The 22190-nt window shown below is 49.9% G+C and overlaps 1 protein-coding gene and 1 long non-coding RNA gene across 5 annotated transcripts in view; one reads left to right on the forward strand and one right to left on the reverse strand.

Annotated features, from left to right (window-relative positions):
* The window catches only part of GATA4 (GATA binding protein 4), a 30577-nt gene extending 15891 nt beyond the window's left edge, over positions 1–14686 (reverse strand). For 2 of the 4 annotated variants that reach the window (XM_027697819.1, XM_027697818.1), the window contains exon 1: positions 13825–14545. In XM_027697819.1, coding sequence (XP_027553620.1) covers positions 13825–14350 — 526 coding nt within the window. In that variant the 5' untranslated portion in view covers positions 14351–14545. The other 2 variants (XM_027697820.1, XM_027697821.1) reach the window with 2 other exon arrangements.
* A 645-nt stretch (positions 14687–15331) lies between these two features.
* Positions 15332–18394, forward strand: LOC113974578. The gene is made up of 2 exons (XR_003536581.1): positions 15332–16029; positions 18261–18394. It is a non-coding gene; the product is annotated as an uncharacterized LOC113974578 (long non-coding RNA).
* Positions 18395–22190: the final 3796 nt, after the last annotated feature.

A 22190-nucleotide genomic window follows, 5' to 3' on the forward strand; every position in this document is an offset into this window, starting at 1 on the left:
GAGCCAGGAGCAACTCCTAAGTGGGATGCTGGGGTCTTGTAGGGAAAAAGAATTCTTGGATATGGCCCTTCATGACTCTTAATCATTGGGAGGGGTCCTTCACATCCACCTCCAAGTCCGAAGGGATCAACCTTTAGAGACAATGCTGGGATCAACAACAGAGCAGATCTGAGCACGGCCAGCCCACCCCTACAGGCACTTTTCCCAGCATAGGAAGGTCGTGACAGCATCTGTGATCGAGGACATGGCTCACCCAAAGCCTGAGGACTTCTGCCTTCCCAGTCAGGAGAACCAGGTACCCTCTTGCAACAAGTCAACTGGGGATCAGAGGGAGCTTGCCCAGGGCTTGAGTCTAGAGAGAGGCTTGAAATGCCTTCTCTGGGCCTTTCCACCATCTCTGCAAACCCCAACTCTACCAGCCTGACACTTTGTCCACTCCTAGGTCAAGATCTTTGGGCTCTTTTTAAACAATCCACCTCTAAAAGTGTTTAAGACTGGGTTGGATGGTACTTGGAGTAACCTGGTCTAGTGGAAGGTATCCCTGCCTGTGGCAGGGGGGTTGGAACAAGGTGATCTTCAAGGTCTTTTCCGACTCATGGGATTCCATAACTCTACAGAGAAATCTGTTAGCAATGAAGGGATCCTCTTGAATACATAAAACTGATGGATCAGGACCCAAAGAAATAAAAACAGAAAAAGGAAGGACTTTGAATCCTTCAGCTCAGAGCCAGCACCCAGTTCATAAACTTCTATTCCCAGACCAGCCTCTGGAAGGGGACAAAGAGCCCTCCCTACACTGGTTTGGGTCAGATCCTCCTGCATGAGAAACAATGAGTTTATCTACCTTCAGCTTCCCTCCAGTCCTCTCCTGCCTTCACCCCCTCTGGGTGAAGAGGAATGGAAAGAGACTTCCATTAATACAGCACTGGAGTTTTGTTTACAGCTGGAGAGATATTTGATATCAACATTTCCCCCTGCAGAAGTGTCTTCTCAACCCAATGAAGCAACTCAACAAAGGAGAAGCTGTCCTTCAAACACAGCCAGGCCACTTACGGGCTCTAAACAGACCCTGAGAGCAGTTTTCCCAGCAGAGAAGCAGTTTCCTAAAACAATTTGTTATGATAAGAGGTGAGAGCCACAATCCTGTGTATACACAAATTCCAAATGGACTCTCAGGGGCACTCGCAGCTGAGGCAAAGGACATGGACACCCTGGAATTCCACAGGGGACAGCCACAACAGCATGGCAAGGGGAATAGGATTCAGCATTCCCAACTGCTTTGTCCCAAATCCCAAGATTGTTTCAACTGAAAAGTGATGGTATGGAAACCATTCCTACACTACAAGATTTTCAGGCTCCTTTTAATCAGTGTTTTGCTGCAGGTAGTGGAACTCAAAGTCACATCTTCTATTTCTTTGGAATGGATTGAGATGTTCCCATAAATTGCACAATTCCAGAAGTTTCAAGGGGAAAAAAAACAGCAAAATGTTTGTGGTCAGATCACAGCAGTTAAAAGTGCTGCTCGGTCCAAGACCATGGCGGAGAAGGGCTGAACTGAAAAGGAAGATGGCAGCAAAACAAGGAGGAAAAAAAAGTAGAGGATGGGGAGAGACTGTAAATAAAAAAGCCCAAATTTATGTATGGGGGAGCCAATGGAAAGCTGTCCTTTATCCATGGGGACATCATCAGCTCAGCACACAGGCTGGGATCAGAAAGCTGAGAATGGAGCTAATGGAGTTGAGCGTGTTTCTGTAAAAACAGGTTCTGCCCATTGGCTTTTTTGCCCCCTCCCTCTTCTCTGCCTGTTTCCCCTCTGGCAGAATTTGGGAGAAATTTATCCAGGGCCCCACTATTTTAGAGACTAGCAGACCCAGATGTAGGGAGAGCAGGACAGTGCCTGTCTGAGTAGTGCCCCTCACTGGCTGGGTGCTGGTGGGAATGTGACTCCCTACTCTCCCCTGCTCTGGATTAACAGAAGGCATCACTTGTGTGATTGATGATCTGCAGGAAGTGGAGAAACAGGTAAATTCCCCACACTTAGCCAGAAATATGGTTTCAAGCAAAAAGCACCATTGTGCAGCTGCACAGAAATGGCTTGGTGCTGTCTCAGAAAGGTTTAGGGTTTATTTGACACGTCTATGGTGGAGAAGATGATTGCGTACTCAGTTGGCTGCCTGGACCCAGCAGTTTTCCCTCTGAAAACATAAAGACCCTACTGATTGCTAATGAAACATTCAACTTCCAGTCTGGCTTTCTAAAAGGCAAAGAAAGCTGGTTTTCCCTCGCCTCATGAAACACCACGGAAAGACTGTTCCTGTGCAATCCTTCCCAGGCCAAATGTTTCCCGTCAAGGCAAAGGGAACATCGTGTCCCTCCCCTGCAACGTTCCCTCCTCTGCCTGAGGCAAGCCAAGGTCTGTGGCACACACCATTGCCAGCAGCCAGGAATACTCCTTTCCTTTATGGATATGTTTTCCCCAGTCTGAAGGACAGTGGAGGTAGAAGCAGCCAAAGGACCAGCTGAGATCATGTGCAAGAGGGACACAGTTGGTCAAATTCTAGGCCTGGCTTTGAGTTCAGTCTTGGCTCTGCAACAAGATTCCCTTGAACAAGACTTTTCATCTCTTTGTGGCAATGTTCTTCCCCTATGAGAAGGAGCAAAACTGTAGGGGGGCAAGAGGACAGCTTTCAAAGGCCACAGTCATAAGTGTGGAGGCAAGAAATGGGTGGAAGAAGGGTGGGCGGAAACGACCTGGATGCCTCTAAATCATATCTAAACAAACTGTTTGTAGGAAGGGGCAGGAGATGGTCCTTGGGGACTGGCCAACCTGGTTGCTTGGAAAAGCACTCACAGCTCTCCATCACACCAGAACCACCAGACCCCGAACCACCAATCCCAATGGTTGTACCAGTGCTGAGTGGAGGGACAGTCAACCTCCACACTGAAGCACCATGTTCCACATCCCAAAGGTGCACAGCCTGCTCTACAGGAGACAGGAATGCAGAAATCCCCAAGGATGTAGGGTCTTTTGGTTGGAACGTGGCCACCCCTTTGATAGCAACCTGGTGTCCAACAGCAACTTCTGCTGACTGTCAGGCTGTGCCTGAGTGAACTCCAAGGTCTGTTTCCTTCTGCTGGGATACAGGCCTGATCCCACCCACTAAGGTGACCTCCCCTTCCTTACTCCTACTTACAATTCTTACACTTGTAAATATCTGGGGCTCTTCTGTTAAACAGGAGATTCCTCTGCTTATCGACTGTCCAAATATTTTTTAACAAATCTCAGATTAGCACAGAGAGCCCAGGGAATGGGCAGGATGGGGCCATCCACAGCCTGGGGTCTGCTTGGCAGAAGGCATCTGGAAATGGTCTTTCTCTCTTTTGACTAGGGAAAAACAGCCTCAGTGTTATCCTCCTTGAAATATGGCCCATCTCCAAATGGACTTGTCCGACAAGAGACTCTTCTTTGATGACCTCAGGGAAGGGACAGTGGGGAAAAAAATGTAGAAGATCAGAAAAGCTTGGGATCTGCAATTCCATGATCCCACCTGGGCAGCTGTTCCCAAGTCGGGCACATGTAAAGGATCACGTCTGACATGCAGCTGTACATGGTGAACCCACAGGGGACCACAAGCAGGTGTGCTGTGGAGTCATGCCAAGCTGCTGCTCCGTGGCTGAGCCATGGGAATTGGCCTTATGGCTACAGGGTAACTGGTGAACCGAGACCAGTTACTGGGTAACCAGTGAAACCTCACCCTAAGCCCAGTAAACAGAGTCCGGCCATGTTCAGATGTTCTGAGACCCCAATCTGCAGTGGTCACATCCAAACTGCTCCCCAGGAGCTGCACCAGGAGATGCTGGGGTCAGGCTGAGGTGATCTGTGCTTGGGCTGTGTCAGGAGCCCTGATACAGAGTCACAGAACATCCTGAGTTGGAAGGGACCCACAAGGATCATCAAGTCCAACTCCTGGCCCTGCACAGGACAACCCCAAAACCCACCAGTGATTGAAGAGCATGGTCTGTTTGATTTTCTTTAGGATCTGGGGCAATGTCCATTCCTGGGCATTCCCAAGCCTCATCCACATGAAGTCACCACTGCCCTCAGCCACTGCTGGTGATTGTCCTGCTTCAAACAGGAGACTGGACTAGAGATCTTCCAACCCTCATTTCTGCAACTCCAGAAACTCAAAGGTTGGGGTGGCTTTTTTCCCAGGCTGGGCACAGATCAGAAGGAAAGACATTTATCCAAGTCAAATGGGCAAGATCCTTCTTGTAGGAATACAGTCAATTGTATTATTATTATTATTATTATTATTATTATATGTGTGTGTGTGTATATATATATATATATATGCCATGCCATAGAATCACAGAATGGTTTGGGTTGGAAGGGACCTTAAAAATCACCTAGTTCCAACCTCCCTTCCAAGGGCAGGGGTGCCAGGAATGTCCTTAAGAATGCCATTGTAGCAAGATAAGAATCATCTCCAGTCAATTCTCTCTGATTTTGCTATAAAAATTGTTATTATATTACTATATAGAACATACAGAATCGTGTGTGCACTTATATCTATACATATGTGCACAAGTATAACCCACACAGGCATACATATATTTTTAAAAACTCACTTTGTATATGTAAAACATATGTGATACATTAAAAGCCTCCATTTTATGAATATAAAACATGTGTATACCATGTGTAGGAATATATGAAATACGTTGGCCTCCACATGTCCAGCCCATGACTGAGAATGATGGCACTGGCCAATATTGACATATCCAAACCCCTGTCCCAGTTTTCTTCTAATTTCACTAATTTAGTCGCAGGCTCTGCCTCCAGTTTGGAGGTGTTACACTGATAAATCCCACTCAGAGGAGCTCCACCATAAGCCAGGCCAGATTTTGGCTTCCCTGCGGGACGCCAGCCAGGGACAAACAAAAAAGGTGTTTACTACGGCTCATCCCATTAGAGGGGACAGTGAGTTTGTCTAACCCCTGGCCCTTCTCTTTTCCTCTTTTATTAGTTATTCTGGACGTTAAGTCAACTCAGCCCCCGAGCAGGGGGGGGAGGATGGGACGATAAAGCATCTGCAGGGGTCAGTTCACAGCCCAGGCCAATAAAACGGCAGGTACCGAACTTATCAGGGCAACATATAACTTGCAGTTTTTCTAACTCAATTGATTGGACTTTTTATCTAAAATAACAGGCATTATAAGATAGGGGAAAGTCGAGATAAGGAGGAAAATTGAGCAGGTCTCAAATCAAGATCAGCCTGGGGACAGGTTCAAACTCCCACACCTGCCCTGGAGGAATCAATGAAAGTTTCTTGGCGTCGTCCGTTCGTTTTTGAAATGCTGCTGGAGTTGAGTGAACTTTGAGACCGTGGCGTTTATTCTGTGATTATAATTAACCTGCTCACCCGTTGTTATTGATTTTGTGTGAAGGGAGGTGGCAGAGTCTGACTGGCATGTGGGTTTAGGACTAGAAGTGGATGGGGAGGGCAGGCAGTTCACTGACGGAGTGAGACCCTTCCCTGGCTGGAGGCAAAGGGGGGGGTATGAGGGGGATTTCAGCCTCCTGCTTGTGGTCCTACTTGTTTTGGGAGGTGGAAAGACCCTCCAGGACAGATCTTCACATCCAGAGGGTCAGGATACAGCTCCACTGATTTGTCATATTGAAGTAAGGAAGGACTGAACATGGGAAACTCCCGGATAAAAACCTCAGTCATGCCTGGGACCCAGAGCATCCTCCCAGCCCAGAGGAGCATGAGGATGAGACACCCCTCCCAAATCAACTTCCCCTCTCATGCTCCATGCCACTGAGGCATGTCCCAACTTCCCAGCAACCAGTCCCCAGAGCAGCCAGCCCCTGGGGCCAGTACTCTCTTCCCAAAATAATCTCAGACATCTGGGGCCAAACGTCATTCAGAAGAGTCCTGATGTCTGGGGCTCACAGTCTCACTGATTTTTTTACAGCTCCAGCGCTGCAAACCCTGAATATTGAATAATGGTGGCTCCCTGAATATTGAATAATGGTGGCTCCCTGACTTGCAGACCCAAGAGCCTGACTTGGAAACTCATAGGACTTTAACTAATAAATATTAGTTGGGGGGTTTTGTTGCCTCTTCTAGAATTTCAACATTAAGGAATCAGAGTTTTCCATCCTCTCCCCTGTCCAGAAAAATTGCTCCTTCCTTTTCTGCAAAAGCAGAGCCTGGCATATGATAACATGAGTCTGGAAACTGGAGCTTGAAGGGAAATTGAGGTGCTCCAAAGCACAGGCAGCTGAGAATCTTGCAAGAGGGGGATGTCTCCTGAACTGTCTGGAGATGTTTGCAGAGCCAAAGGAGACAATATGACCCCCTGGCCCTCGAGGTCAGAGGACAACCTGGAATTTGCTTAAATATTAGAGAGCTCTGTGCAAGCAGTGTGGAAAAACCAGGAGGAATTGGCAAAATCCTGCTCTGATGGACTGGCCTGGTATCCTTCTCCCTCCTTTCTCCATCTCTGCCCCCAGACTTGGGTTTTAACCTTTTAGAAGAGCCTGGAGGCAACAGGCTCCCAGCCCTATCCCAGCACCCCGTAATTCCACCCCGCTGTCGCTGGAAGCACCGACCAATGGAAAAGGGCTGAGCTTCGGGAAGAAGAGCAAGAGCAGGTCCCCCACCACGGGACCTCTCCTGAAATGCTCCCTCAGCAGACACCAACTTAATTCCCAGGGATTAGGAGGAAACATTTCCAGGCAACGATTTTGTTATCCCCGATTCAGAAGCGTCCAGTACCAGTCCCTGGTGGAGATGGGAGATTGGCCCGGCTGTGTCCCTCATCCGGCTGCCCTCACCCCACCTCTGGTGGAAAACTTATTTTTCCTTGACTTTCCATGATTTTTTGTTTTCCTCTTTCACAAGCAAAATGAATTTCTGAGTCTCTCCCAAGGCTGGTGTGAGAGGTGCAAGCCCAGCTGGCTCTGATAAGGAGCTCACCACCTTTACGGGTCTCTAAAAATAATTTTAAAAAATCACAAATCCCTTTATGCTGCAACATATAAACCAAGTGGCCACTTTTCAGAAAAAAAAAAAAAAGAAAGGTCCCACTGGATTTTGGGCCTTCATCTTCCCAAGAAAACATGGAAATTCCCATGTAATTTGCAGTGGGCTGCATTTCTTCCCTATGGAATCTTTTTGCATGGGCCTGATCCTGCACTAGCTCCCGGTGAACCTCCTTGTGCTTTAAAACAGGGCTGGTTTCACCTCTAAGCAATGAATGTGGGTATTTTTGAGGCTGAGGTTTTTTTATCCATATAGAATCTGTTTTTGGGGGAGGGCTGGTCCTGCAACCTGGGCAAAACAGCCCAGAGAAAACAGCAAAAAGACATGGGAATGACTTAACTTTGTTCCCCCCAGCCAAAGGGCTCAGTCTACATTTAGGTATCCACCTAATTAAGCAAAAAAAACCCCTCTGTGCCAGCAAATAATTGAGAAAAAAATTAATCACTGGGCATTTCTTGGAGAGGAAAATAATATCTTTGCTTCCCGTTGACACTGCCCCAAACTTGGCTTTAAAACCCAGCCCTTGCCAAAACCCGAAAGCTGAAACATTTCAGCACTGATGGCGGGGTCAGATCTGCATCCAGCTTGGAAAATCTCTGCCCAGCTCTTCTTTCTAAGCAAATCCAGCCTGTGCTTTTTTGGGGGAGATGAGAAAATCCAGCTCAAACTTATCATATTGAAAAAGAAATCACCACCGAGCGCCGCGAGTGTTTGAAAGGGTGCAACAGCACGGGGAGCGCTGCAAGCTCAACATGCCCTGCAGCAAGGAGCTCCTGGAAAAGTGTAAGGGAAAACACCCAACATTTTTGGAGCAGGAGCACGGCATCCCTTGGCATGGCAGGAACTCAGGGCCTTTCAGAAGAGCCTTTATTTTAATGCCATTCGTGCCACAGCCAACGGTGATCGAATTATTCTCAAGCACTGTCACGCACCCGTGTGCAGGAAGACCTCACTGCTCAGGCATGGCAGATAATTGGGTTTAATTTGTCATTACAGATGTATTTACAGCTTGGGTCACCGTGACCAGGGATGTGGGGAAGACTTGGAAAGGCCAGAGACGTTTTAATGTTTTGTAATGCGGGACGTTATCGTAGACATGCTGCGAAGGGTTTTGTCCTGCAAAGGGGACCCACCGCTTTTTTCTTAACCACTAGATTAAAAAAAAACTCAATCCAACCTTATAATGAAATTTTCTTCTATTACTAGGGTAAATTTGAGAGGTAAGAGCATATTCTCACCAATTTCCCTGGTTATTTAAGCAGCATTTCACATTCGCCTGCCAAAGGCGTATTTACGCCTTCCTGCCAGACGGCACCGCGAATTCAGACCCATCGACAAGGTGAATGTTTGGCATTTCCAAATATTCCAATCTCCCTTTTTTTTGCAGTCCTACAGGCATAATTGCACACATTCCTCCCTCCAAATCAAGTCGTGCCTGTAACAATCCAACCTCACTGTTACAACCGAGAGGTTTCGGCAGCATAATCACCTTATTCAGGGATCATACGTGCCTGGAATGTGGGGCCAGCACGGTTGTCCCAGCAAAAAAATCTGCATTTCCGCCTCTTCCCTCCCAGCATGAGCAGAACTGGCTGCTTTAAGCCCATGCACTGAGCTCTCCAGGTAGGTTTCCACCTGGTTTCACAGGCAGGGATGAGTCCCAAATGGGAAGCAGAAGCTTCATTAAGTCTCGTTATAATTAGGTTGCAAAAGCCTGGAAGGACCCAAGATGTTGATCTGGATCCCCTCACCTTCCTCTGTCCTGTGTACACCCAGGAACATCACCAAGCAAGGGGAGATCCCCAAATATCCCATTTCTCCACTCCTTTTTTCCTGTGCTCACAACGCTCCAAGGGGCTCAAGGAGCAAAATTTTCAATGCAGAGCCCTGTGCCGATGAGAAACAAGGTCTCTGCGGGTTTTGGGACAACACTATCAATTTTTTTAAAATTGGATTTTCCTTCAAATTGCATTTTCCCACCTTATTTTAACAGCCTGTCCACATATCCTCTCCCGGCAGCAACAGGCTGCCGACCTTCAGGCACAAAAACTCACTGTGCTGCTGCTTTTTCACCCAGTTTGGGATTTTATTTGGTGTTTGGTGCTTTTTTGGTGGGTTTTTTTTCTAATTTATCCTTAAATTTTTAGAGTGAGAGAGTTTGCACATTCAAAATACCCCTCTGCATTTGGGATAACCAGTTTTGGGGACCTCCTCCCTGCCCTCAAAGCGAAGGTTTTCCCATCATAAGAAGAATACAGAGGCATCAGGATTGGGCTGGTTTCCTTTGGGAAACACTGCCTGATAAATGCTCATCTGTTTCCAAGGATTTTGCCTCTTTCCTCCGAAATTGCTGGCAAAAAAATATGGAGAGAGCAAAATACAGACTGTCTCTTAAAAAAAAATATTACTGTTATTCTTACAGGGATAAAGAAATGCACATGAGGGTGTGTGTGGAAGAGAAAAATAATTAATCCTGACTTAATAAAGGCTTAGATTAAGCACCACTATCCACTGCCTTAAGTTTTATTGCTCTACGAAAATTGATGACCATTTATAATATATTATATACTACACCATATGTTCTATACAACATATGCACTTGTATTTGTTAATAAAGTGCAATTTTTAATTAAGGAATTAAGTTATTAATAAGGATGACAGAGTGCCCATGACGGTGATATTTTTATTATTATTGCTGCTTTATTTGCAATTTAAAATCTACTGTTTGGGGATTTGGGGGGGAATAAACATTTGCCTGTTTGAGCTTCGTCTTGCTCAAAGATCAGAAACCCTAATTCTGTGGGTTTCATCCCAAATCCCAGACTGACGAGTGACAATTAAATTAGGCAGGAGAGCAGGAGGTGGCTTGAAACCCGCAGAGGGGAACAAAGCTCTGGGCAAACCTTCCCCGAGGTGAGAAATGCAACCGATTGCGAAACAGGGGATGTAGGATCCCCTGTAAAATGCAGACACGTCCTACGGTCCCATCCCGCTGTCCCACAGCCCCATCCCGCCATCCTCCAGCCATTCCCGCCGTTCTCCAGCCCCATCTCTCTGTCCTGTGGCCCCATCCTTCCATCCTACAGTCCCATCCCACCGCCCCACGGTCTCAACCCTCCATCCAACAGCCCCATCCTTCCATACTACGGTCCCATCTCTCCTGGGGCAGGGACAGGAGAGGTTCTGGGCTCCCCTTATCTCCTGCCACCCCACAGGGACAAACCACCGTGTCCTGCGATGCGTAGGGAAGGTCAGGGGCTGCTTGTAGGGCAGAGGGTTGTAACAAATGCCAGTGAATCACTGGGAATGCCGGCCCCGGGATGCGACAGGACAAATCTCTTAGCATCCCTATGGCAAAGCTTAAGATCTGTTTCCCAATATCTCCCCCACCACAAGCATTTTCCAGCCCAGCGTCTGCTGCAGGCTTTGATCTTCCCAGATGCTGTTACTGTGTTCCAGCGGTGCCTGTTTGAGGAGCCCTGACTTCGACTTAGCCAAAAAAAGCCCTAAAAGCACCCACCACGAATGCCCACAGCCACCCGCCCCGATTTATTCCCAACCTCCTGAGCCCACAGCAAAAGTAAAATCCCCGCTGTAAGCAAAATTAAAGGGAGTGGGGATGGCAAACTGGAATCTGACCCTCTATTCCCAGCCTGGAAACATCCAGGAGGCAGCAAATCGCTGTGAGCTGGATGCGCTCAGGCGCCCGTGCCGCCCTCCATCCCTGCTCCCCTCTGCCTGGAGAAGGGAGAAGAGGCAAACTGCCCATCCAGGCTTTTTTTGGGAGAGATTTCGAGAGGTTTTTGGTGCTGGCAGGGAAGTCTTTTGAGAGGGGACTTTGCAGCTGGTCCTTTTCATGCCTCATTAAGTCGGGAATTCACTGTAACTCCATCCCAGGCAATGCCTGGAGCAAGTTCACTGCCTCGACCGCATGGTCTGATCCTGCTCTTCAGGGTAATGAAATCAGTCACCAAACTTACCCTGAAAAGCCCAAATTTGGCGTTTTGAACTCACACCAAGGGGAAGTTTTTCAAATGGGCCCTTGAGTTTACCCACCCAACCTTCCCAGTGCTTTATGACGTTTCAACCCAAGCCAAATTCCTCTATTTAAGAGAAAAAAAAAAAGATTTCTATTTCTTTTAGTGTTATTTTCTCCGAATACATTTTCACTAAACTTCTTTCCCTTGCATGTTTCTTTATTGTTACTGGGATATATATATACATAAAAAAGGGGAAAAAATGTAATGCCCAATTGCATAGACTGTGAATCCATGTCTGCATAATCAGCTATGCATGCTCAAGTTTGATCTTTATTATTAAAAAATTATAATAATTCAAATTTCAGTGGCCCTGCGGATGCCCTGCATTTAGCACTATCCAAAAGTGGTGGTTCTTTGGGAAAAGAAAACGAGATCACTGCAAATATCGCTTGATTTAATAGAGCCTTGAGCGAAGGATTCCGTTTCCACCTTGAGATTCCTCATTGTGCAGAGAATAAAAATATCTTTAGTCCTAAGGAAAGGCAAAGAAGGAGTCGATTCCACATGCAGGGACTGCTCAGGTGCTGAGCCAGGCTCGGATGTGGTGTTAAAGTGGGTCTGTGATGGGTGCAATCCACAACGGTGTTTCCCCACACACACACATCTTTCAGTGCCTTCAGGGTTTTTACTCTTAAAATCATTAAAATAAAACACTTCTCCAAGCTCAGAACCCCCAGCCAGCCTTTACACGCTTCACACAACCCCCTCGATACCCACAGCCTGCTCGAAGCATCGCCCCGCCGTCGAGGAGGGACCCGGCAGCGATCGCGTCCCGACTCGGGGGAGAAGGGGGAACGGGGCAGGTCCTGCTTCCCCAAGGAGCTGCCTTCCAAAAATCCCTCTTAATCCTGGATTTAAAACTTTCCAGCGCTCAGGAAGTTTCTATTTTTTTTTAATCAAAACCCAAGCACTTTTGATTTAAAATCCAAGGGCTTTTCCATATTCAAGGTAGAGACGTAATCAGACCCGTGCTAATAAATCCCGTGGATTCTGCCGCGCTGCCCTCGGCGATCCCGTGAATCCGGACCCGAATCAGGACCTGGCCATGAAGGGGAGTCCCGTCGCCTTTCTCCTTCATCAACAACCCTTTTCTGGACTGGTTTAACTCATCCCCCCTTCCCAGTACTACTTAAAAGCCCGGATAAAACGCACTTTTTGCCACCAACATGCAGACCTGCAACGCAAACCACAGGGCTCGAAACCTCCAAAGCCCCATGCCCAGTCTCTGGCACTTTAAAAGTTGCCGGGTATTTTTCAGCTGCAATTCTTCGTTAATATTATTTCGGGTTTAGTTTATTTTTTATTAGGAGTCTTCTGATAACACCGCAAAAAAACGGATTTGTTTTTTCTCCAAGGAACAGATGGCACCATAGTCAAATACAAATATTCATATGTCTTCATTGATATTCAGTTAATATTTGATTATTTAATTCATCCTGCTTTTTTCCTCTACTTTCCACCTTCTCATGGCTTCCCGAAAACATTGCCTGGCTGGCTAAAATTTTATCCATAATCTGTTCCCCATCTTAACCAATTTCTTAGCACCCAAAGAAAATCAAAAGACATTGGCAAGGCCAAGCCTTCACCGGCGCCCAACTTTCCGTCTTTTAGCATCTTAAAATAATGCTAAACATAACGCAAATCTTGCTGGACACGATGAAAAACTCACACTCCAAAATTCAGGCTTAAGAACACAATCTTAAAAAATATCTGCAGACAAATTTGAGGCATTTTCTTTGTTAACCCCCACCCCGAAACCGACAGAAATACCTTCACTGAGAGAAGGCGGGAAGGAAAAAAAGGGTTTATGAAGCTGCAATGCGAATTTGTGCCCCGCATTTCTCTGTGCTTTTATCCCTCTTCCACCCCAGGAAAAAAACAAAAACAATATTTTAAGCCATTTGGACCAATTTTTGGTCGTAGGAACCAGAAGCATAATGAAATGAAAAGTTCCAAGACTGGGAGCAGCACAGGAGATCAGGGCTGAGATTTTTAGGACCAAAGAGGCGCTGAAATACAGGGTTGGGTTGTTCCGATGTGCCTGAGTTCCCCAAAAAGCAGGATAATAAATGTGGATGCATTTTTTTTTCCTTCTCCATCGTCTCTCTCACCTCAGCTCTAAATTTCCCTTCAATCTCCCTTTTTCCAGCCTAACCAAACTCCCCAAAAATAATTTTAAAAAGGCAGGAATGTAAAACAACCCAAAGGAAAGATCTGGGATTCGCGGACCGAACTTTGATTTCTTGATTTTCCCAACAAATTTTCCCGGTTTTACACCTAAATCCAGCTCAGGGAGGGGCTGCCTGCGTGCCCATGGAACATCGTGGTCCTGGAGACCACGACCATCCCCATCGCAACCCCCAAATCCCCTCGGAGCTATTTGTGGAGCCAGCAGGGCCTTGGCGCCGGAGCCCGTCACATCATTCCTTGCTGCCTCGGGCCTACCCGAAATTTTATTTAAATGTTATCAAATTTTTTTTGGCAGCTGTAATCTTTGAGGATATTTGGAAATGGTTTTTCAGAGTAAATACGTGTGCAGGGGGGGCAACCACAGCACAGCGGGGTTGAAGCCGGAGAAGCGGCTCCGACAGCGACATCCCGAATACCCCGAATTTCTCCCTCCTGCCCTCCGCGCATCCTGAATCTACACGCAGAGGGGTACGTACACCAAAATCTAGGGGAGTGACGGGGTGAAAGCCTCCCTCCCCTGTGCCAATCCCGGCTGTGCTCACCGATGTTGGCGTGCCGGGCGGCCGCGGGCGTCCCTCGGCTCTGCAGGTTGTGCAGCATCGGGCTGTCGAAGGGCGAGGAAGTCCAGGTCGTGGCCATTTCGGGGCTCATATAGGCCGGGTAGGGGCTGGAGTAGGAGCTGCCGAAGCCCCTGCTGTACTGCTCCCTCCCGTTAGCAGAAAGGTTCAAGGAGCCGCTGTAAGCCGCCGCCGCTTCCCGGGAAGAGGTGGCAGGGATGGGGGTGCTGGTGGAGAAGGAGAACCGAGGTGACACGGGAGGGTGAGAAGATCCGGGATTGTAAGCGGCGCTTTCGGCTCCGGGTTGAGTCCAGATGGAGTGGCTGGAGACGGGGCTGCCTTGCTGGGAAGAGCCGCTGCTCTGGAGGTAGGGCAGGCTGGGGAGCATGGAGGTGACTCTCGTGGTGGGCACATAGACCGGGGACGCTGCGGCCGCGCTGTGCATGAAGCCACCTGCCCCCTCGTACGCCGGAGGGCCGGGGTTCGCTGCCATGGCTAAACTCTGGTACATCTCGCGACGGGCCTCCCCAAACCCCAGCCGGGTCCCCGGCCGCGATCCAGAGCGATGGGGAGCGGGCGGAAAACCCCCGGCTCCACTTTCCCCCGAGGTGAGCAGCGGCCGGAGAGGTCTCGCGTGGGCACAGCCTTCCAGCCAAAACCAAAACACCACCAGCGATGCGATTTTCCTCCACCACCCCCCTTTCCCCACTGCCCACCTTCCCCACCTTCAGCAGGTCCCCGCCGCGTCTTCCAGACCCCAAGCAACAAGTCCAGGTCCCTCCGGAGGGGAGATTTAGCTCCCGCCTGGATTTAGCTGCTCCCACCGGTCTCCATCCATCACCTCCCGCCCCCCCCCCCCGCCCTCCACCATGGGGCTGGGCTGTTTAAAACCCTCGGTCAGTCTCCTCCCCCCCCCGCCCCGTCCAACACCCCCCGGGGGAGCACAGGGAGATGCTGCTGGGATGCGGGATGCGGGACACGGCGGCGGCCGGGCCGAGACCCCCCCGGGGCGGGGAGATAAGGAGGTTAGAGAAGAGGGGGGAGGTGAAAGGAGGGGGTTCACAGCCGGGAAGGTGAGAGACAGCGATGCTCTCTCCCGTGGCCTGGAGCAAAAACCTTTGTCCCGCAGGTACGATCGGTGCTTTAAGTTGTTAATGGCCCCCGGGGCCGGCGTTTGATGTGGGCGGCGGGAGGCGGCTGAGGAGGGCTGGGGGGGGAGTTAAATCAGGGAAAAGGGGGGAAAAAGAAGGGGGAGGAGGAGGAGGAAGGCTGGCTCGACCCTCCCACCCCGCGCCTGCCCCACGCGTGTGCGCACCCCCCAAAACCCGACCATGCTTGAAGGAGGGGGGCTTAAAGGAGGGGGGGGGTGTTACCCACTGCACCCCCATCAGTGCTGCCCAAAATGGGGAGCAGACCCCAAGCAGCACCGTCAAAACTCCCCCTTCCGGGTGTTTTTTTGTCTCTCACTCCCATTTTTTCCGTATGGGGAGCTGGGAGAAGCTGTGAGCATAGGAAGGTGACCCACTGGGGACTGGGAATGCCATGGGTATGGATAGGGAGGCGCCTCCTGGAGCCATGGGGCAGGGGGAGGGTGAGGGATGCTTTGTCTCGTATTGGGTTGGTTTCTGATTTGGGCTCCTTTAGGGGAATTTGGGGTGGGTTTGGGCCGTGGGATGCCATCGGGGCCTTGCGGGTGGCTCACAATGGCAAGACCCCAAAAAACACGTATGGAAGGGAGTCAGGAGGAAACCCTCTTCCCAAGGAGAGTCTGGGAAGGGGGTAAGAAAATTTGACGTGCTGTTTTCTCCGTAGATCGTGGAGGGATCCTGTTGGATGGGGTTTGGAGCCACCTGGTCTAGCAGAAGATGCCTCTACACATGGTGGGGGGGTGGAAGTAGATGATCTTTAAGGTCTCTTCCAACCCAAACTATTCTGGAGTTCTAGGATTCTCTGAAAACCGTTTAACACCGGGAGAAGGCCTGGATGGGGGGGGAACTATGGCCGGAGAAATAACTCCTGGGACTGCTTTAGGTTTAACTAACAGATTCCCCCGGCTGAACCCCTGCGCTGGGCCGAATTTAGCAGCAGAAGAGATAACCAGGAGATAAGGACTGATACCCCGGGAGGACAGCGGGAGACGGGCAGGCGGCCGAGGAAAGGGAGAGAAGCCGGAGGCAGCGTTGGGAAGGGGTAAGGATGGAAGCGAGCCGGGAAGAAGGGAGTTTAAGGGAGCTCTGTGTCCCCCTGAAACTCAGGGGGTGGTTGGTGTGTAACCGGCCTAGAACGGAGCGTTTCTACGGGAATCTCCACAGGAGGGGAAAAAGGAGCGAGCTCCTCTCCTGCTTTACAAACAGGAATGGTGATAATAAAAAAATCAACCAAAACCCCACCAAAATCGAGTTCATTTTTAAGCCCGAGGAGACAATAGGAGGAAGCTTTCGGGGAGGCCTGTAGGAAGGGGCTCGTTGGAGTCCCGGCGTGACAGCGAGGAAGAGGAGCGAGGGGACAGGGAAGAGCTACCCACCTTCAGTGCTGGGGGGGCAGGGGGCGGAGGGGGGCGAGGCCGTGGGGCAGGACACTCCCTCGCTGCGGGAAAGGCACGGGGCTAAGACATGCCTGGCTCCTGCTTCTTGGGGGGCTTAGGGGCAGCGGGGCTCTGTCTCCCCCCTCCTTGGCTCCCCAGTATGGCCAGGCTCCCCAGTCCCACTCTCTGACTGGTTTGCCCACGTCACGTGGAAGTGGGCGGCGATGGGAGGAAAAGGGGGGGTGAGGAGGGTGGTTGGTATCTGTTGCACCATCAGCCGGGCGCCAGGTTTCATTGCTGGGAAGGAAGGAAAAAAAAAAAAAAGGAATAAAATAATAAAATCAAAGCAGCGCCACGGGACGGCCCCACGGGCGGCCCACGCTGCAGGCAAAGTCCAACCGGGCGGCGTCGTGTCCCCCGTGCACCCAAGGGACACCCTTGCCCAGCCCCCAGAAATAATCGGAGGTGTTTCCTGAGGGGTACGGACACCCCCTTCCCCCCACCTCCAGCTCCCCAATCCCTTTGGAGACAACCCCTTTCCTTGGGGATATCGCGCACGGGGCATTTCTCCAAGCTCCTGCCTCAAACCTCGGTCCCAAATCACGGAGTGGAGAGGTGGCAACTGCTCTGCCCGTCATCCCAGCCTGTTTGGGGGTGCCCTCCTCAAACTGGGCACCCATCTCTTGGCACCCCATGTGCTGCAGAGGCTCTAAAGGTGAATGGTGCAGTGCAGGGGGGGGCTCTGCAATTTGGGATCCCACGGGCACGGAGCCTGCGGGGGGGCTCAGTCCCCTTTCCACTGTCCCCCCTTTCCCGGGGGCTCTTTTCACGCTGGTGTGACTCCAGCCTCTGAGAGTTGTTGGGGGGAGCTTCCCACTGCCTCGTTCCCCGGAATAAGCCTCACACCCTAAAAATTTCCTACACGCCGGGATTTCCCGTGGAAATCTGGAGGTCCTGCGTGGGAGGGCGGGAGGCGGCTGGAAGCGTCTCTTAGGGCTTGGAAAGAAAAAAGTAAATTAAAATTTAAAATTTCCGTATGAAAGAGGCAAAGGGAGGAGGAGGGAAAAAAGAGGGGGTGGGGAAAACGATTTATGGAAGAGGGATGGAAGGCGAAGGGAGCACTTGGGGGGTACTCCAGGGTCGAAAATGGGTCCCTGGGGACGTGAGGTCCCCATATCCTCTGCCCGGAGCCACCCCAGTCTCCTTATTACTTCAGAAAATCCCGAGGGAGCACAAGGACTCCCCAAAACCCCAAAAGGGGGATACGGGTGTGCATTGGCAGAGGCTAAAAACGCGGCAGGAGAGAAATCCTGTTGAAACGCAAATGTCGGGATGAAAATAGTTATAGACATGTATAGAAACAAAATTATAAGCACAGAAATACATAACAAATAACTGTCAGCAACGGTGTTACTGTGGATATTTATACTTCAAGCACACTGGGAAAACTGTATATTTAAAGAGTATTTAATATAAATATAAATATATGTAAATACAAAATATGTGTTTAATAAATGTGTTATTATATACATATCGATAAAAAATTGAGTACAGATGGGACTTAATGTATATTATAATTCAAAGGAATGTGTTTTACATATAAACATGTATATACTTTCATAGCTAAATGATTTATAATTTATAACACGCTATGGTATAAATTTTAGATCTATATAATATATGTAAACTATTAAATATCTATAAATAGACATATACTATACTAATTAATGCATATAAAGTTAATATATAATATCTAAATATATATACAGGATATTAATATATATAAAATATTTGTATATATAAAAAACACTTATGAACATCGAGCTATGAGCACGCAGAGAAAGAAAGGAAAATTAAATATATCAGTGTCTCGCTTTATATCCCTTCTCCGAAGCAGCTGCCTATCCAGATGTGCCGGGTTTTGGAGACGCATCTTTCCCTCCTTTGCAAAATCCCTGACGATTTTCTCTCCCAAATCAGCGATTTGCTGAAGATTCGATGAATTACTTCAGGATAGAAGCGCTTTCCTTACAAAAAAAAAAAAGCCAAAATACAATTAAAACTGATTAAATTCTCCTAGCAGCAACGCGGGGAGCAGAGAGAACTTCAAGGACCTGCATCGGCTTTGCAACTTCCAGGAAAAAGAAAATGCAAAAGCAATTCCCGTGGATTGTTTTGCGTGTCCATGGCCGGATCCAGCCTCTTTCCGCGGGGAAATATCGGTTCGGGCAGCGAACCGCGGGAATGCGCATCCCAAAAATCCAAGAGGTGGGAAACCGAGCCAAGCCCAGCTTGGTGTAACCCAACAACCGGGAGGGACAGGATGGATTTCGGACACTTTTTCTCCCGAATAAAAGCAGAAGATGGGACACAGCAGAACGCAGCGACAAGAAAAAAAGCTCTGCTCCGCACTCGGAGGGTTTTTTTTCACTTGCGATTAACGAAATCTGGCTGAAAATAACCCAGAAGAACAAAACTCGACCTTGCCCCTCTTCTTTCCAGTCCCCCCTTCTTCCTCAGACAGGGAAAAACTCGATACGATGCGTATTTTTTGTTTTAAGGGTTTTTTTTCTTTTTTATTTTTCCATATCGAAGTTAATTCCGTGGCGGTTTTAGAGTTAAAGCTTCAGTTGGTGACAGATGCAAAAGAAAAAAAAAAGGAAAAAGAAAAGAAAAGAAAATGAAAAGAAAAGAGAAAACAGAATAGAATAAAATAAAATAAAATAAAGAAAAGAAAAAAGCAAAGAAAAAACACATTAGCAACTGGGTGGGAGGGGGAGGTATGAAGATGGAAGGAAAGTTGACTTAAAATTTTCTCGAATTTTTAAAAAATCATGGAGAAAATCCGTTAAAAATTAGGAAAAAAACAGTGGGGAAATGTGATTCTAGCAGAGAAAATGAGATAAATGCTGCCGGCGGCTGCTGGGCCAAGCACACACCAGTATTTTTATTATTATGTTTTTAATTATTTTATTTATTCCATGCCTTGGCTGCGACCGGGAAGGGATCTGGAGGAGGGGGCTGGGGGGGGCGTTAAGGGCTGCGGGAGGGAACCGGCCACCTCGGGGTAGCCGGGAAGGGGAGAAACCGATCTCCAAAATATCAGTGCCCTCGCTGGCGGTATAGATCATCTATAGGTATCTACCCATAGGTATTTATCTATAGGTATCTATAGGTACGAGGGATATGGAACTGCAGTCGGCTCCGTCTTGTATCAGAGCAGCCGGTGCAACTGGGCAGGGGAAAGGGGGTCCCAAAGCAGGGGGGACTGCGCGGCTGCACCCTTGATTTTTTGGGGCAGCGCGGCAGGACTGGGCCGGGCTGGGAGCGGGGGGTGGCCGGGGGTGGGGGATGAGGCTCCCTGCGAGCCCGGAGACGTCTCGGGACGGCATCACCTCCTCCCGCCTCCTTCCCACCCGTCACTGGGGTCTAGGGAGGGACAGGGGGGCGCTGCCCCCGTCCCTGCCTGCTCCAGCCCTCCCCTGATCCAGCAAAGGGGGGACCCCCGAGCGTCACCCCCCGATGGAGCCCTGCTGGGGGAGGGATGGACCCGTCCGCCCTCCTGGGGGATAGATCCTGAACCCTCCTCTCCGATGAGCCTTAGAGTTCCCACTCCGGGACCCCCTTGCGCCTTCCTACACCCCTGTCCACGGACCCACTTGCACCCCCTTAATTCCTGCCCACGGACCTACTTTCAACCCCCTGCACTCCTGCTCATGGACCCTCTGGAACGTCCTGCCCATGGACCCCTGCATTCCCCTTCACCCCTGCTCGTGGATGTCCTTTTGGGGCAACCGTAATGCAATTCCCTGCATGGAACCCATTTCACTGCCCTGCACCCCTGCCCGTGGACCCTTTTCACCCCTGCTCAGGGATCCCCTTGCATTCCCTTTATCCCTGCTCATGGATCTCCTGCACCCCCGCCCACAAAAACATTCCAGCCCAAGGAAACCCCACGGGAGACTGTGGACAACCTCCCCCACGGCTGGAGGGGACCAGTGGGACAATGGGACAACCCCCCCCCTCCAACCGAGGACTTATGTAGGGAGGAGGGGACCCTGCTGTGGCTGCCACCCCCCACCCCGGCTCGCGAAAGTCTCTTGTCACACCTTCAGAGACACTTCCCTAAACAAACGTCACATCTGTTTACAGGACGGCAGTGGTCCTAAAATGCCACCAACCCCCCCCCACCTACATCCCCCACCTCCCAAAGGCCGGGTACTACCCGTGGGAGAAGGGTGTCCAAGGAGCATCACGGCTCAGCGATGCTTCAGGGGCATTTCCAAATCCTTTCTGACCACCCCCTATGCCCCCAAATATTATATTATTGCTTTTTCCTCTTTTTTTTTTTTTTTTTTTTCCTTTTCTTTTTTACCTCCAATGGAAATAAATACAAACGGCTTCCTCAGGGACAAAGCCGTGGGATGTGGAGATGTGTATTGGAGCAGCGATCCGTGCTCTGATGTAGCAGGAGAGGAGAGAGGCTGAGCTGTGAGGGTCAGTGCCAGGGCAATTTGGGGAGAGGCAGGAACCAAAACCCACCTCGGACTTGGATCTTCGGGAAACGGGGGCCACAGGAATTGTGATACCACCCGTGTCTGTGCCACTGTGTGCGTGGAGGATCCCTGCTGCAGGGGACAAAGGTGTCCCAGAGAACACTGAAAATACAGCGTGGGTCGATGTGCTGCGTTCCTGCTCAGCTTTACCTCCAAAATCAAGCAAACTGAGCCTAAAATACTGCGGCTCTGCACTCCCTGACCCGGGATCCTTTAAATTGGTGGGGAGACGTGAAAGCCCAGCACAGAGGGGGCTCCCCCCGGGGGAGAGGGGCTGCGCCGTCGTGGCGTGAATGTCTGAGTGGGATCCTGCGAGCACGTCACTCGTGGACGGGGGGATTGGTCGGGGCCACCAGCACAGGGAGGAGTGGGCGAGCATCCCCCGTGGTGGGGGATGATTAGCGGTGCGTCACCGCTGGGGTTCCTGTCGCCCACCCTCACCACCCTCCACACGTGTGGTTTTATTGTCATTGTTGTCACGGCCCTTTGACGCAGTGACAATAAAACCGCACGTGTGGAGCACACCTGCCGTGAAACCACCCTCCTGGCTGCTGGGTGCTGACTGGCCCCGACAGAGCCTCTCGTGTCTGGTAGCAACAGCAGAAGTGATGGAAAGCCCCTTCCCCTTCTCCGAGAGGCTGGAAGAGCCTCCTGCGCCCGGCGAAAGGCTGAGCTGCCTGGGAATGCACGGGCTGGAGCCCCGGCAGTGCAGAACCTCAGTCAGTATCACTGCCCATCTCTCCATCTTCTATCCATATATCCATGTGTCTTTCAGCTACATCCGCCTATCCATCATCTTTCCATGTATCCGTCCAGCCATATATCACTATATCCATATATCTATTGTAACTTTCTAGGCATTACTGTGTCTATTTACCTATTTGTGCCTGTCTACTTGCCAAAATAGACATTTTTTTAAAATGTATAGATTGCTATCCATATATCTATATCTGTCTCACCTACATGTTTATCTGCTCTCTCTATGCACTAGATGTCCTTACCTGTCCCTGTGGGGTCCCCTACATCCCTGACAAGCTGTGCTACCTGTACTCCCCCAAATCCATGGCTGGCTTGACCCCCCCCCCAGTCTGTCTGGGAATCTGTCACTGGGAAGTTCATTCTCTAGATCCCAGACCTATGGGGCTGCCTGCCTGTGGGGATGCCCGGATCCCTGCGACTCGCAACCTGACCCACAGAGCTCTCAACTTAGTTACGTCTGTCCCAAAACCATTGGTCCCGCTACATCCCGGCTGGATGGGGCTGCCTCCAAA

Source organism: Neopelma chrysocephalum, unplaced genomic scaffold, assembly GCF_003984885.1.
Source record: "Neopelma chrysocephalum unplaced genomic scaffold, ASM398488v2 Primary Assembly neopelma1_123, whole genome shotgun sequence".
Classification (NCBI taxonomy): domain Eukaryota; kingdom Metazoa; phylum Chordata; class Aves; order Passeriformes; family Pipridae; genus Neopelma; species Neopelma chrysocephalum.